Here is a 13,930-nt window from a genome sequence, read left to right on the forward strand (position 1 = left end):
TTGTGAACGAAAGCGTGTCGTAGTTGCCTAAGCTTTGCCAGTGATATTGTCCGTCCCGTCCGTAAGTTTTATTTTTTGTATTCTGCGGTGTTTGACCCTAAGTGTACAGCTACACTTGTAGGTCTGTAGAGGTCACCCTGTTGAGAAGGATTGCGGGCTCGCGCATCCAGTAGTGTAGCCAAAGTCACGCGAAGAGTCGCCGCTTCTCAGGGGTTCTCGGTGTTGACCAATTACTTTTCGCAGTTCTACGACGGAAATGATGGCAGAAGAAATCATTACGGACAAAACAATCAGCCCTGTTTTCCAGGGAGGCATTAACCCTGGAGGTTGGGTCGATTTTCGGGCCTATGAAATCAAACAAGAATTAGCAAGGGTAGGTAGGCCTGCTGAACTTTTAGGTTTTTTCTTGTTGTTCCCAGCTGTCTGCAAAATCATGAATATTCGGGAACTTGCGAACTTGCAGAAGTGCATTAACGCTCAAAACAATTTATGGAGATCAGGCTTGCGATATTAATGTCCTTATTCAGTTCTGTGTGTAGTCTGAAATGTCATATATTAATGTACAGGTTAGGAGGTGGAGAGTTTTCATTTCCCCTCCCGCCCCTCCAAAGCATCTTTTTATTCCTTTTGATTTGCCGTAGAAGAGTTAAAAGAAGCCAAATATAGGGGTCTTTAATCAACTTATTCCAAGGTCTCAGCCTCCCATTACCAAGTTGCAAAGCAGTAAGAACTTCTGCTACCTATTGAGCATCAATGGGGAATCCAATGCGCTTGGTACACGGAATTTTCCACCTTTTCCTGGCCTACTTTTCAGGCCGTCATTGAAGCGCATCGAGTCTACAGTCCATGCAATCAACTACTCGATTTCAAAACTCAGCAAACATGGAAGCACAGCGCTCATACTTCCTGGTCGTTTATTCTGGTTTGACCTCACGATCCACATGGATATTCAATGCAACCCAGGACCTGAAAGACTGGAAAACTCTCAAACAAACCGTCTGCAGCCATCGGATAACAGCTGCCGAAATTTGAATAATCGTGCTTCAAACGCCATTAAATATTCAAGATCTGAGCTACTACAACTGCGGTTACGGCAATTTAGAATCCCAGATGAAACCTTCCACTTGCTGAAAAGCAATGGAATATTGAGAATACGAGGAGTTCGCTCTGGTCAGGCTGTCCGAATCCGTAAACATAATATTGCAATCTCTTATGCTCAACGGAAACCTGACAACACAAAACCTGGCGAGAGAGGAGTAAATTTGCATAACCTATGCTCAGTAAAGCGCGTGAAAGAAAACAAACAACCTTCCAAAGCGCCCGGTGGGCTTGAAATCCTTCATTTGAATATTAGATCGCTAAAAAATCGCTCTCACTTGCTAGAACTACGACAACTTGCATCTGAAAGGAATAGCGACATCATTACAATCTCTGAAACATGGCTCAATACCACCGTCACTTCAGCAGAGATACAAATCGAGGGTTACAAATTACTCAGGTTAGATCGACTTCACAAAGGAGGCGGCGGAGTATGTGCCTATGTCCGCAAAGATCTCAAATCATCTGTACTGAAGGAGTTGTCATCGATATCCGAGCGAAATTTCCATCAGCTTTGGATAAATGTTCAGTGCAAGAAACTAAAATCAACAATAATTTGCTTGACATATCGCTCCGACGACTCTCCTCTGAGTTCCTTCGAAGAAGTTCTTAAGCCCAGCTATATTCAAGCCTTGCTGCTTGACAAACCGATCACAATCCTAGGCGACCTAAACTGCGATGGCCTCGAGAAAACAGGCACTGAATTCAAAGCTCTGGAGAAATTCTATACGGATATGAACCTGAAACAACTCATTACACAACCAACCAGGATAACAGCGACCACTTAATCCCTGCTCGACGTTATCCTAGTCTCCTCCGACAATTCAGTGCGTGATAGCGGTGTAATACATCGACCAATTAGTGACCATTCAATTGTTTTTGTCAAGCTCAAGGTTAAGAAACCCAAGACTACCCCTCAGTACATTACCACTCGAAGTTACAAGAAGTATAATGCGGATCTCTTTGTCACGGATCTAGCTAAGGAAGCGGATTCCCTGCTCACTATCTTCGACCAAACCGATGTAGACACTAAGCTCAATATTTTAAATGACACTTTCCAGTCTGTCCTGAGCTTACACGCTCCCGTGAAACAAATTAAACTTCGGAGTATACCGTGCCCTTTTGTAAACCAGGAAATCAAGGATCTCATGAGATCGCGAGATCTCCTCCTGAAGCAATTTATACAGTCTCGCCAAGACACCGAGTGGATAAATTTCAAACATTCCCGTGACTTGGTCAAGAAAAAGCTACAAGAAGCTGAAAGAGATCACACCTTTGAAGAGGTCACAGCTAATAAAAACAACTCTGGCTCACTCTGGAAAATTATTAATCGCGCCATCCCCTCCAAAGATAAGCAGAGACCAGCCTTTACAAAGGATGTGACAGTCTTAACCAGCGAATTCAATCAGTTTTTTGCTAAAGTCGGCTTAAATGCCGCTGACGCAGTACAGCGCCTGAGGGAAGAACATAGCATCATAGTCCGCGATTTTTCATCCGAAACTGGTATAGATACTACCTCTATGGAACTATTCCATTTAAGGACAGTGTCACGTGAAGAGATTCGCCGAATTGTAACATCTCTCCCAATGAATAAATCTCCGGGACCGGACAAGATCAGCGCTCGTGTACTAAAAGACTGTCTCCCTGTTATATTGGGTCCTTTTACTGACATCATCAATTGTTCTATCCTTACTAGCACATTTCCTGACAACTGGAAAGAGGCTGAGGTGATTCCAATTCTTAAAGACGGTGACCATGAAAAAGCTGCCAACAACAGACCGTTATCTATGCTAGCCGTAGCTTCAAAGGTCCTCGAAAGGATTGTTTTGAATCAGTTCAGCGCCTATCTCACAAAAAACAACCGCCTTACCTCACACCAAAGCAGCAATAAAAAAGCTCACTCTACAGAGACCTTAAACATCCTGCTCACGGATAAGATACTCGAAGCAATGGATAAAAAGCAGATAACAGCACTAGTACTATTAGATCTATCCAAAGCCTTCGACAGTATAGACCATGCAAGGTTGCTCCACAAACTCTCCATCTTAGGAGCCTCACCCTCTACTGTCAAATGGTTCAAGAGTTATCTAACTGGTCGCAGGCAATACGTGAGAATTGGCTCCGCCTACTCTGACACTCTACCTATAACTCACGGAGTTCCTCAAGGCGCAATCCTATCACCATTGTTGTTCTGCATTTATCTCAACGATTTACCCACGGCACCGACTTTTTGCAACCTAGAATCGTATGTGGATGACTCAAAGCTATTCATGTCATTTCCTCTCGTTGAGCTTGATGCTGCCATTGAAAAGCTCGAACAAGACCTTCACAGTGTAGCTCAATGGTGCTGTGAGAACCATCTACTTATCAATCCCGATAAAACTAAACTCCTTTTCCTCGGTACCAGACAGATGTTAAGCAGGTTACCAGAAGACCCTAGAGTGGTATTCTTAGGTAAAACATTGAAGCAAACACCTTCTGCCAAGGACTTGGGAGTCTTTCTTGACCCCCATCTGACCTACGATCATCATATTTCATGTGTAGTGTCATCTTGTTTCGCAAAGCTTTACCAAATAAATAGAGTCAAAAGAAGCTTCGACAAGGAAACACTAGAGTTGTTAATAACGTCATTAGTCTTTAGTAAGATGCTTTACTGCTCATCTGTATGGTCAAATACTACACTGCAGAATATAAACAGACTACAATCTATTCAGAATTTTGCCAGCAAGATCGTAACAAACTCTAGGAAGTTTGACCACGTAACACCTTTGCTTCGAGAGCTAAACTGGCTTCCTGTTAAAGACCAATTATTCTATAGAGACTCCGTTTTGACCTTTAAATGTCAGAATGATCTTGCGCCTCAATACTTAACGAGCAAGTTTACCAAGCGCTCAAATATATATACTCGTAACACTCGTACACGGAACTCTTTGCAGATTCCGCAATACAGAACGGCTATAGGCCAGCGCACATTTTCCTACAGAGGGGCCTACACATGGAATAACTTGCATAATGAACTCAGGCAAAGTGCTTCATTGGCATCTTTCAAGCGCGCCCTGAAAGACACACTATTGAGGCAGACATTTCCTTCATAAGCTCTAGAATTTAGTAGAATACCATCATAAATTGTGATTTCGAGTTTTTATTGTCATTTTTGCTTTTATAAATTGTAAATCGTTTGTAAATAGTTCCTGAAAAACCTCACGAGGATGTTACTATTAAAGTTATTATTATTATTATATAAATTATATCAAATAACCTTAAACTGCTTATAGAGCTTCTACTCTAATTAGTAATGACTTTGTGCCTATTTAATTTCTCTGATTCACTTTTGAACATGGATCAAAGACCCCCTCCCCCCCGTGAAGAAGAGTCAGAATTTCTTGCCCCACCCCCACCTCACTACATAATATGATATCAAAAAGCCTTTGAAAAACCATGTTCGATGTGTTCTTTTCAAGCGATGCTTTTAATATCATTTTTTTTACGTCCCAAGAATATAAACATCAGTTTTCTTCTAATTAATTATAGCCACTGTGAGCAAGCTCTCCTTGAGGGTGCTCTGACAGCGGGGAGGAAAAGGAAGTTAAGGAGAGCATGCAACTACGTAGATCTCTGGAATTTCAATTTCCCCTCCAATTCCATTGACTGAGCTGTCAGATTTCCACCAATCAGCACAAAGCGGAAAGCGCGAATGAAAAAAAAATGGAAAAACCTGGCTGAGGCTAATGACATCATTACTATTGTCGTCTCTGCCAATCAGTATTTCTTTTTGCCTTTTTTGATGTAGATATTCAAATTCTAGAGACTAGTTGCAAGTTCTCCTTCCTTTTCCCGCCCTGCTGCCAGAATGCCCTGGAGAGCTTATGCTCTCAGGCTTAATCAAATTAATATCATTCGATGCGTGATTATAAAGAGAAAAGGTTCAAGAATTACTAAAACTTGTAGAATCAACTGTTGCAGCCAATTACATTCCTGCAAGAGCTTAATTGGGTGTGTTACTGTTACTGGTTGCTGTTGGTCCATTTATAATAATGTCAACTGATCACACAGGAAAATAATCCACCAGCTGTGTCAGTCTGCTTGGCAATTCACATAATACACTCTGCGGTACTTTTACTTTAAAGGGGGAACAAAAACCTTTCGAAGAAGTTGTAAGATACTTTGGAGATCCTCATGCATTTGGACAGAAACCCATCACATCATTGAGACAGGTGCAGTGATTGACAACCTAATATCATTAATCAGTGTTGGAAAACTGTAATATTTCCATTATTCAAAAATTCTATCTTTGACACTTGAATAAAGTTCTATATTTCTTACATATAGTTATTCTTACCACTCAGATTACACAATTTCAACTAAAGTCATTTCAGCAAATCGATCAGCACCGTATTAAAAAACCTAATTAGTTCAAACAAATTTGGGCGGGGTTTGTCGTCGGTGACCCCGAGAACAAAGGAAGCTACCATCTCTACAAGTCTTTGTGAGGTTTCCATCAGGTAACCATAGGGTTAACTGTTCATGAATACCTTGTAACTCCAGCATTAAATTCGCACCCTGGCAACATTTGTGGAATTTGACTATACTCTCACTACAGCTTCAACTTTGTCTCCACATTAATCCGTATCTGTAACTTTCATATTTCTCATTTGATAATTCAATTTTTTCTGACATCCCCTGACAACATTTTTCATGAGTATTGTTTTCAATGTCTCAAAACTTATGCAAATTTTGTGGAGAACGTGAAGGTCTAAAGGAATTTTTTTCACCTTTTTTGACAGTTTCTGTCATGTGTCATATGTCCAACTTTACTTGAAGATTCGAACTACCCGAAGGACATACATGAAAAGGTGAACAGGATTCTCAATGCGAAAGCAGGCCATGTTATAAGTAAGTATCATTGTTTTTCACATCACTAAAACGAAGATAGCTTAGTATTTTAAGTGATAGGGTAGGAGTGAAAAAAATTGGACAAGTTTAGGTTTAAGCACCATGGAAAGAGGTTTCATCAACCTCATTCCCAGCTTCTGGGTAGAAAAGAACCCTGGGAACGAGGTTGAGGTTTCATTTGAATGGTCATATTGGAGGATTTCATTCACAAACTCATAAGCTAGAACACCTTCTCTCAGGCTACCCTAATGGACTGGAGAAAACTGTCATGAATGAACCTCCACCAGTTAAGCATCAGTAACATCATCATCATCATCACCATCACCATCATCATCATCATCATTAATAATTATCAACAGCTACCCTCCTGTCAAGCCCTTTCCTTGTCGCCACTTCTTACCAAGCTTTTGGAGGCAGTGTGGCCTAGCAGTATACAGTTGAACCTCTCCAAAACAGCCACCTTGGGGACAGAAGAAAGTGGCCGTTGTAGAGAGGTTTAAACAGGAGTCAATGTATAGATGGTCTTCTACACAGCCATTTTTAGTGTTGTCACGCAACGCTCCACGGCTGTGTAGCAGACTAATGTATAGACTGTCCGCCAAAAAAGTGGTTGTTGTTTAGAGGTGGCTGTTAGTAGAGGTTTGACTGGAAGAATGCTGGAATTGTAATCTTAAGGTTCCCCGAGTTCAAGCTCTGCCTTTAAACCCCTAGCTGGATTTGGTCTTGGTAATTTTGAGAACAACTCCTCAGCTAGTAAGCTGGTTTGCCTCCGGCCATTCAGAATCTTATCCTTGTGGGTGACAATGAAAACTACCAGACAGTGAGTTTAAGTTATTGTGTTACCCCCATACAGTCTGTTTTTCGTAAACCCCACTCGAGACCCCTACAAAATCCAGTCCTGGGTTACTCTTTTCCTAAGTCAAACCCTTTCTCTTCTCCTAATTTTGCCTAACTCATTCTCCACTTTGACCACCCCTCAATCAAAATTTTCCTCATATCCCTCAGTACAACATTCCATCCCCCCTTAAACCCCCCCCCCCCCCACAAACCCCTTTCAATCCACCCTCCACCCCTTAGAACAGTCATAGTTGTAAAGCCCTTGCTTGTTCCACCCCTTTTAAAAACCCATCTCCCACACTCTCGCCAAGTTACTCTTGTAGAAAAATTATTCTTACTGTATGGTACTTCTAGGTTCATATACAGACCCTCTTGGACTAAGGATTGTCCGTGAAGATGTTGCCCAGTTCATTTCTGAAAGAGATGGTTATCCTGCCGACCCAGAAGATATAATTCTAACAAATGGAGGAGCACATGGAATTCAGGTGTTCATGAGTATTTTCTAATATTTTTTAGGGTTATCCATGGTCAGAAATACTTTTATAAAGGTAAAAGGAAGTTTGGAGACATAACTAATTTCTTCCTTTTATGGTATTTACTATTAGCACTTATAACAGTTTTTAGGTTAAAACCGCTTCCCATTTTAGCCTGTTCCAGGCTCTGAGATAGTGGGGTCCACGAAATTGAGAAAGTACGAACATGAAAATAAAACAGGGGGAAACTCATCACGTGCTTAGTTTCGTGAGCCTTAGTGACTTTAAGATCCAAGGACGCGACGGCAATGAGAACGTCGGTTAAAAAGTGAATTTGCGTTCTTTCTGTCTTTATCGAAATTATTCCTACCCCCTTACTTTGTCAGATGTAGGCAAGCCCTCCTGGAGTTGAATTCCTAAGGACCATATCCAAGTTCAGAAAGAGAAAATAACGTCGTTGCTTGTTTACGTACTCCATAAAACGCGAAGTTAGGCATGTTCACGTCGTAGTCGTGCAAAAACGGGCAAAAAAATGTACCAAAAAAGTTTGGTGCACGTGCAAAGTTGTTGTTCTGCTAATAAAACCTATTGTTTTTTTGACGTTCTCGTTGCCGTCCGTGTCGTTGGATCTTAAAGTCCCTAGTGTGTTCGACGAAGGAGAACGCAATCCTTTATCAGCTTTCCTGTAGCTTTTTTACAGACAGGAGAGAACAGGTATCTGTTATGTCAGTCTGTCCTTCTCTCCTTTTTTTTATGGGGCTTTTTTGGTCTGGGGGGTCTTGACTACTCTGTCCTCAGCCAAATGTACAGTACATGTACAATGTGCGCCCAGGTAGAACGCTTCTCATCAGTAGTCTATGCACGGACTACATCGCTCACTGAATACAGGGTGGTAAATATTACATAGACATTTTCGTGCGCACTTTCAGGTTGGCATGCAGGCACTAGACGCCAGTTCAGACAGTAGAAATAAAAGGACAGGAATTCTGATTCCTATTCCCGTGTTTCCTCACTACCTGTCAAGAATCATGGAATACAACTTCCACCAGGTAATTTAATGTAGTAATAAAACTGAGTGTCTTGAATACAGACCTTGTAGTTTGGCTATTAAATGTTACATTTTAATTTTGTAGCAATTTTGAGGTTATCTGTCAGGTTTTTTCCGCGCTATTGAGGTGTTAGCCCATGTGTATAAATGTACTAGCCTACCACGCACAGTCTGAGTGTTCGTATTTCCTCCCTCATCCCCTAAGAAAGCCTGCGAGGGAGGCTATATGTGTACTGGCACACTGCTAACCGATTGCTTTGGAAATTTTATATATTCTTTTGTGATGGCTACTACTTCTTGAGATTATAGCAGAGCCATTTTGTCGTGGTGTATGTAAGATTGAGTACAAGTAGCCCTAAATCTTCGGATATTTTCCGTAACCGCCCGATGGGGCTTCGATCGACACCGACGCTTCTTTTCTTTTGTGTAGATTCCTTACTATTTGGACGAAGATCACGACTGGTGTTTGGATATCGGAGAACTGAAGAGGGCGTTAGACAAGGCCAGGCCATATTGCACTCCGAGGGCTCTTGTACTGATTAATCCTGGAAATCCCACAAGTAAGACGTGATAAAATGGAGAATGAGTCATTGAGAGTCAAGTTAGGCGAAGAAGTCAGATCCGGATTTAGCACTGACAATTGTAGTCGGACTAGGGCTAGTTTAGTCGGTAGAGCGCTTAACTGCGAGGAGGTCGAGGGTTCTGTTCCTGTGACCGGGGCACTACTCAGGGACTTAAAATAACTGAGAAGTGAAGGTACTGCTTTTGCCCTGCACGCGGCTAGACCTTCGCGTGGCTCGGATGACCAGATAAATTGGCGGTCCCGTCTTCAGTCAGAGACATAAAATAGCGTCCTTAACTATTCCTTTCGTGCTAAATACATTGACATTTAAGTGAATAAAGTGCCTTTAGTTATATGTCTAGTATATCTACAGTATGCATGTGTTTTTTAAAACCAGTTACTAGCGGCAAATCCGAGAGATATTATTTTAACATGCTTTTTATTCAAAGTGTCGAGGTTACGAGGTTGTAGTCCCCTTTTTTCGCATTCAGGTCAGACATTTTGAGGTTCACACCTTTTAGCTGAAAAAGGTGAGAAATCTTTAAGTTAGAATTGGAAATTATATTTTTGTTCTGTTTTGACAGGCCAGGTCTTGACGTACGACAACATTAGGGAAGTTATCAAGTTTTGCGCTCGAGAAAAACTTGTATTATTTGCCGATGAAGTGTATCAAGAAACCGTTTTTACCGACGAGGTCCAGTTCCACTCGTGCAGGAAGGTCTTGAGGGACCTGGGTCCCGAATACAACAAGTTCCAACTGATGTCGATAAATTCAGTCTCCAAAGGATTTTACGGCGAGTATGTACATAATGTTTGAGATAACAGTATCAAACCAAACAACTGTACTGTAAAAAAAATAGTTTTGAAGGGCTATCTCAACAACCCGCCAGAAAGAGAGCCTTCATTTTGATTCGTCGCAAGGCCGGGCTGATCCAGGCCTTTTCTGATTGAGGGATGTCCAACTTCTACACATCAATCATTTCCACCTTTCCTCGCCATTAAACGTTGGTTATACTTCGTAGATCCTTGCTGCCATTAAACCTGTACATATACCCTAAAATTCCGAAAATAAGCCCCTTCATGTATAGGCCCCCCAAACTAGTAACGCAAAAAACCCTCCATTAAATCGCCCCTCCAAATATAAGCCCCCCGTGGGACTTGTTCTTAGGAATTGCCCTAAATACAAACTAAAACAAAGCAGAAACGGCAAATTTCCTTTCATTTATAAGGCTAGGCCAATCGACTTTGAAACGCAAATCTCCCTCCGTAGATAAGCCCCTCCGAATATAAGCCCCTCCAAAAATAAGCCCCTCAAAATGGGCCTTTGAAAATAATAAGCCCCGGGGCTTATTTTCGGAATTTTACGGTATGTGAGATTCTTCTCATAAAGGACCCAGCTTTAAAAAGTTCTTCTCCTGATTCAGTCCAGATTCAGTCGATTTGGAAACGACCTATGATTGTAATGCAATGAAAAACCCAGTTTCATGGAAGTTGTGTGCGAATCTTCAAAGTAGCTCAGTAGTAAAACTATTAAGAAATAATCTGGTCTCACGGATATATTAAGGGCGGGTCGGGATTCGTCACTATGTAAGTCCAGGTTGGCCGATAAATCTTAGCATTTTGGATGGTCGCTTAGAGGCATTGTTTTGACTGTATTTAGTTTGATCTCTTTACTAGATGTGGTGTGAGGGGTGCTTACATGGAATTAGTAGGGTTCAGCAAAGAAGTCAAGGTGCAGTTTAGAGACGTACTCTCTCCCAATGTTTCTCCAACGACGATTGGACAGGTATTACTAGCCTTCTCGGTCAATGCGTTTCAGTGGCGTATCAAAGACGATCAGTGGAAAGAGCCCACAAACTCGCTCTCACCACGAGACCCGAAATGCGTCGGACGGCAAAATAATGGGACTTTGAGACTAGCCATGGCACGATCGTTTTAATTCAGCTAAGTCCACGTTTAGACGCATGCGCACGATTGCACTTTCAATGGTAATTTTGAGCACTGCGACAGGGTTCGAACTCAAAAGACATCAAGGTGCCCGTGCCTGAGCCCATGAGTTTTTCGAAAGGTGGATAATGTTATCTACCGGATAAATCTCTATCCACTCGATAACGCAATTGGTTTCCCCAATACTTATCCGCTGAAGAGCGATTTATCCAGTGGAGAGTGCAATCCCAACATTTAAACCACCGGAGCCTGTTGGTTACTTCAACTACGTTGACAGTTATTTTGCTTTAATACTAAAAAAATCTCTGAGTCGTGGACATTCACTGTATAATTATATAATTATTTATTTGTTTATATAATTTATTTCATTTTTACGAGGCTGCTGTGAGTGCAATGTGCAATCCGCCAAGGACTGGTGACGAATCCTACGAGACTTTCATCAAGGTAAAATGTAACCCTGCTTCGCGCTGTTGTACAGCAGCTCTTCATGTAACTTTTTTCTACTCAGTGACAGTTGTACACGTTAACGCGACGACGGGATTTTTTTTATCCTTTCCTTATGTCCTGCAGGAGAAGACAGCCATTTTAGAATCTTATAGAAGGAAAGCCAAAATTACCACATCAATGTTGAATTCTCTTGAAGGAATCTCGTGCAGTGACGTAACTGGTGCGTTGTATGCCTTCGCAAAAATTGAACTTCCACAAAAAGCCATTGAAGAGGCTAAGGCGAGTACCTTTAATAGCCTGTAATAGTAATTAACCAAAAGGAGAAAATCTGATTCACCGACGGCGGGGATTCGAGCTCATCCCCAAATACCGGCTGTGCGCTATAAACTCTGAGCTTCCAAGGAATTGTGATGTTTAAGGCCCAATAACAGTTTCTCCGTAAATCGGAGATTCACTCTCCTTTTTTTTTTTTTTTGGAAGGTTAAGCTTAGGCAACAACTCCCAAAAAAGTTGGGAGTTGTTGGCTAACAATGTTGCGTCCGTTTGCATGGGCCGGTTTCAAACTTTGCGCAACAACTCCCAACAACACGCAACATACAACAGGGTGTGCCAACGGACGCAACATGTAACGTCCAACAATAATGTTTCCGTTTGCACGCACCTTTAGAGGTTCATATTGCTGCAGGCGCCGGACACTCGGAGTTTTTTTTTCCAACGTTCGTGACAATACGAAATGTGACACCTTTTTCATTTATTCACCGAGCTTAACATCTCTTTCGTTGTTTTGCTGCTTTTTCTCAGCTTAAAAATTGTACACCAGACGAGTTCTACACCTGGCAATTGCTAGAAGCGACTGGTTTACTCCCTATTCCCGGAAGCAACTTTGGGCAAAAAGAGGGAACATATCATGTCAGGTTAGAACAGTTCTCATTTACCTGACGCGGCCTAAAATAAGGGCCAGCCAAGGGACAACGCCCATTCAGTAATGGGAACAGAGAACTGCGCTGGTTAAGTACCTGTCAGAGATTACTTAATAGCTTCAGCATATTTTTCCTTAAGAGACTCAAAATCGAGTGCCTCCTTGTACCTTAAATGCAAAACAATCTAACGTGACCGTTATTTCGCTCGAATAACGAGAGCGCTTGCTAATCTGGTGGTTTTCCCGTGTGAATGCTTTCAAAAAACATCCACCAAATTAGCCCGGGTACGATCTGCTTTGGGTCGAAGTTAAAGTTTATTGAACGAGACCATCGCCCGTACTCTCTCTGTCCACATTAGACCTCACCCTTACAACATCAATAGACACAGTGGAACTGAGATTTCGTTAGAACATAGTTAGTAGGGGGGTCCCCTCTACTAACTATGGTTAGAAACGAGGATGCTTGCAGCAGCTGATTGGTACCACTGCAGAAGGCAACAGATTTTTACACGAATAATGCCATAAAAAATGCCAAGGATCTAAACCCACCAACTATGAGTAAGGTTCTTAACTCAGGCACGTTCAATATATTAAAATTCTAGCGTGACTCCGAGGCTTTCTATGGTCATTTTTCTATATTTGGTTTGGTTTTCTTTGTGCTCAAGTCTCTTCTGGGAATTGCGAGACAATGGAGTCGTGAAAACTTTGCAATTTTGACCCTAAAGCCTCGGAGTCGTGTTAGAATGTTAATTTATCGAACGTGGGCTAATTGACATATCAAGGTAATAATATAATCCTCGTTTGTTTTGTTTACTACAGATTTACTATTCTACCTTCTGAAGATAAAGTAGTTTCTATGTTCAACAGGATAAGCACGTTTCACAAGGAATTCATGGACAAATACAGATGACGACAAGCAGAACATATTTATCCAAACTTGTACATTTAATTATATGTTGTAGCTAATTTTTCTATCTCAGTTAATTTTTACTTTTCCATTGTTTTGGGGGATGGTAATGTATGCTAATGAATTTGAAACAAAGGAAAAACAAAAATTAAGTAAAATAAATAATTGACTGCAACATATACATTTTAATTTTCTTACATATCACTGCATTCACGATTTTTGTGCGTATTATAATTGTGAGAATTGAAACCGTTTTGAATAGAGTTTGTTGTGTTATGCATTCTTGTGTCTTTGCCCCTCTATTCTTACAAAATAGCTACAGCCTCAGTCAAAATTGTTGGGACACCTTATTGTCTTCCTGCCCTCCCAAAGTTGGAGTAAACCGCTCTCCAGAGCGGTATAAGGCCGAACTAAGCTAGGTTTGGCTACAGGAGTAGGTTGATGACCTAGATTGTCTAGGGAAGGAGGGGGGGGTACTCAACAAATGTTTATACGGGGAGGCTCGTATAAAGGTCCCGAGGTCCAACCCCTTACCCTTTTATATACCCCTTTCGTATACCGTCTATTGGCAAATGGCACCCCTTTCACATACCTTGTTTAGAACTTTGCATCCCCTTTAATTGCTTTAAATGCACTGTCGTTTAAATAGGAATCAATCACAAAAATAGAACGTTTTCTCGACATGTAATTCATCTGTTAACCCTTTTGGGACCTTTCACAGACCCAAATGACAGGTTCCCTAACCTTTTATATACTTCATCTAGTGAAATCCCAACCCCTTCATATACCTGAAGCCTGA

General features: G+C 41.4%; 1 protein-coding gene across 2 annotated transcripts; it reads left to right on the forward strand.

Moving 5' to 3' along the window:
• Positions 1–175: 175 nt before the first annotated feature.
• LOC140926549 (alanine aminotransferase 2-like) lies at positions 176–13,384 on the forward strand. 2 transcript variants are annotated; one of them, XM_073376276.1, is made up of 12 exons: positions 176–373; positions 5,226–5,312; positions 5,883–5,991; positions 7,183–7,313; positions 8,231–8,350; positions 8,780–8,909; positions 9,496–9,709; positions 10,589–10,697; positions 11,237–11,302; positions 11,429–11,584; positions 12,107–12,219; positions 13,044–13,384. In XM_073376276.1, the coding sequence occupies exons 1-12, from the start codon at positions 257–259 to the stop codon at positions 13,132–13,134; spliced, it is 1,443 nt and encodes a 480-aa protein (XP_073232377.1). In that variant the 5' UTR covers positions 176–256; the 3' UTR covers positions 13,135–13,384. The 2 variants fall into 2 exon arrangements, with proteins under 2 accessions (XP_073232377.1, XP_073232378.1); XM_073376277.1 differs by lacking the exon at positions 11,429–11,584.
• Positions 13,385–13,930: the final 546 nt, after the last annotated feature.

This window comes from Porites lutea, chromosome 2 (assembly GCF_958299795.1).
Source record: "Porites lutea chromosome 2, jaPorLute2.1, whole genome shotgun sequence".
NCBI lineage: Eukaryota > Metazoa > Cnidaria > Anthozoa > Scleractinia > Poritidae > Porites > Porites lutea.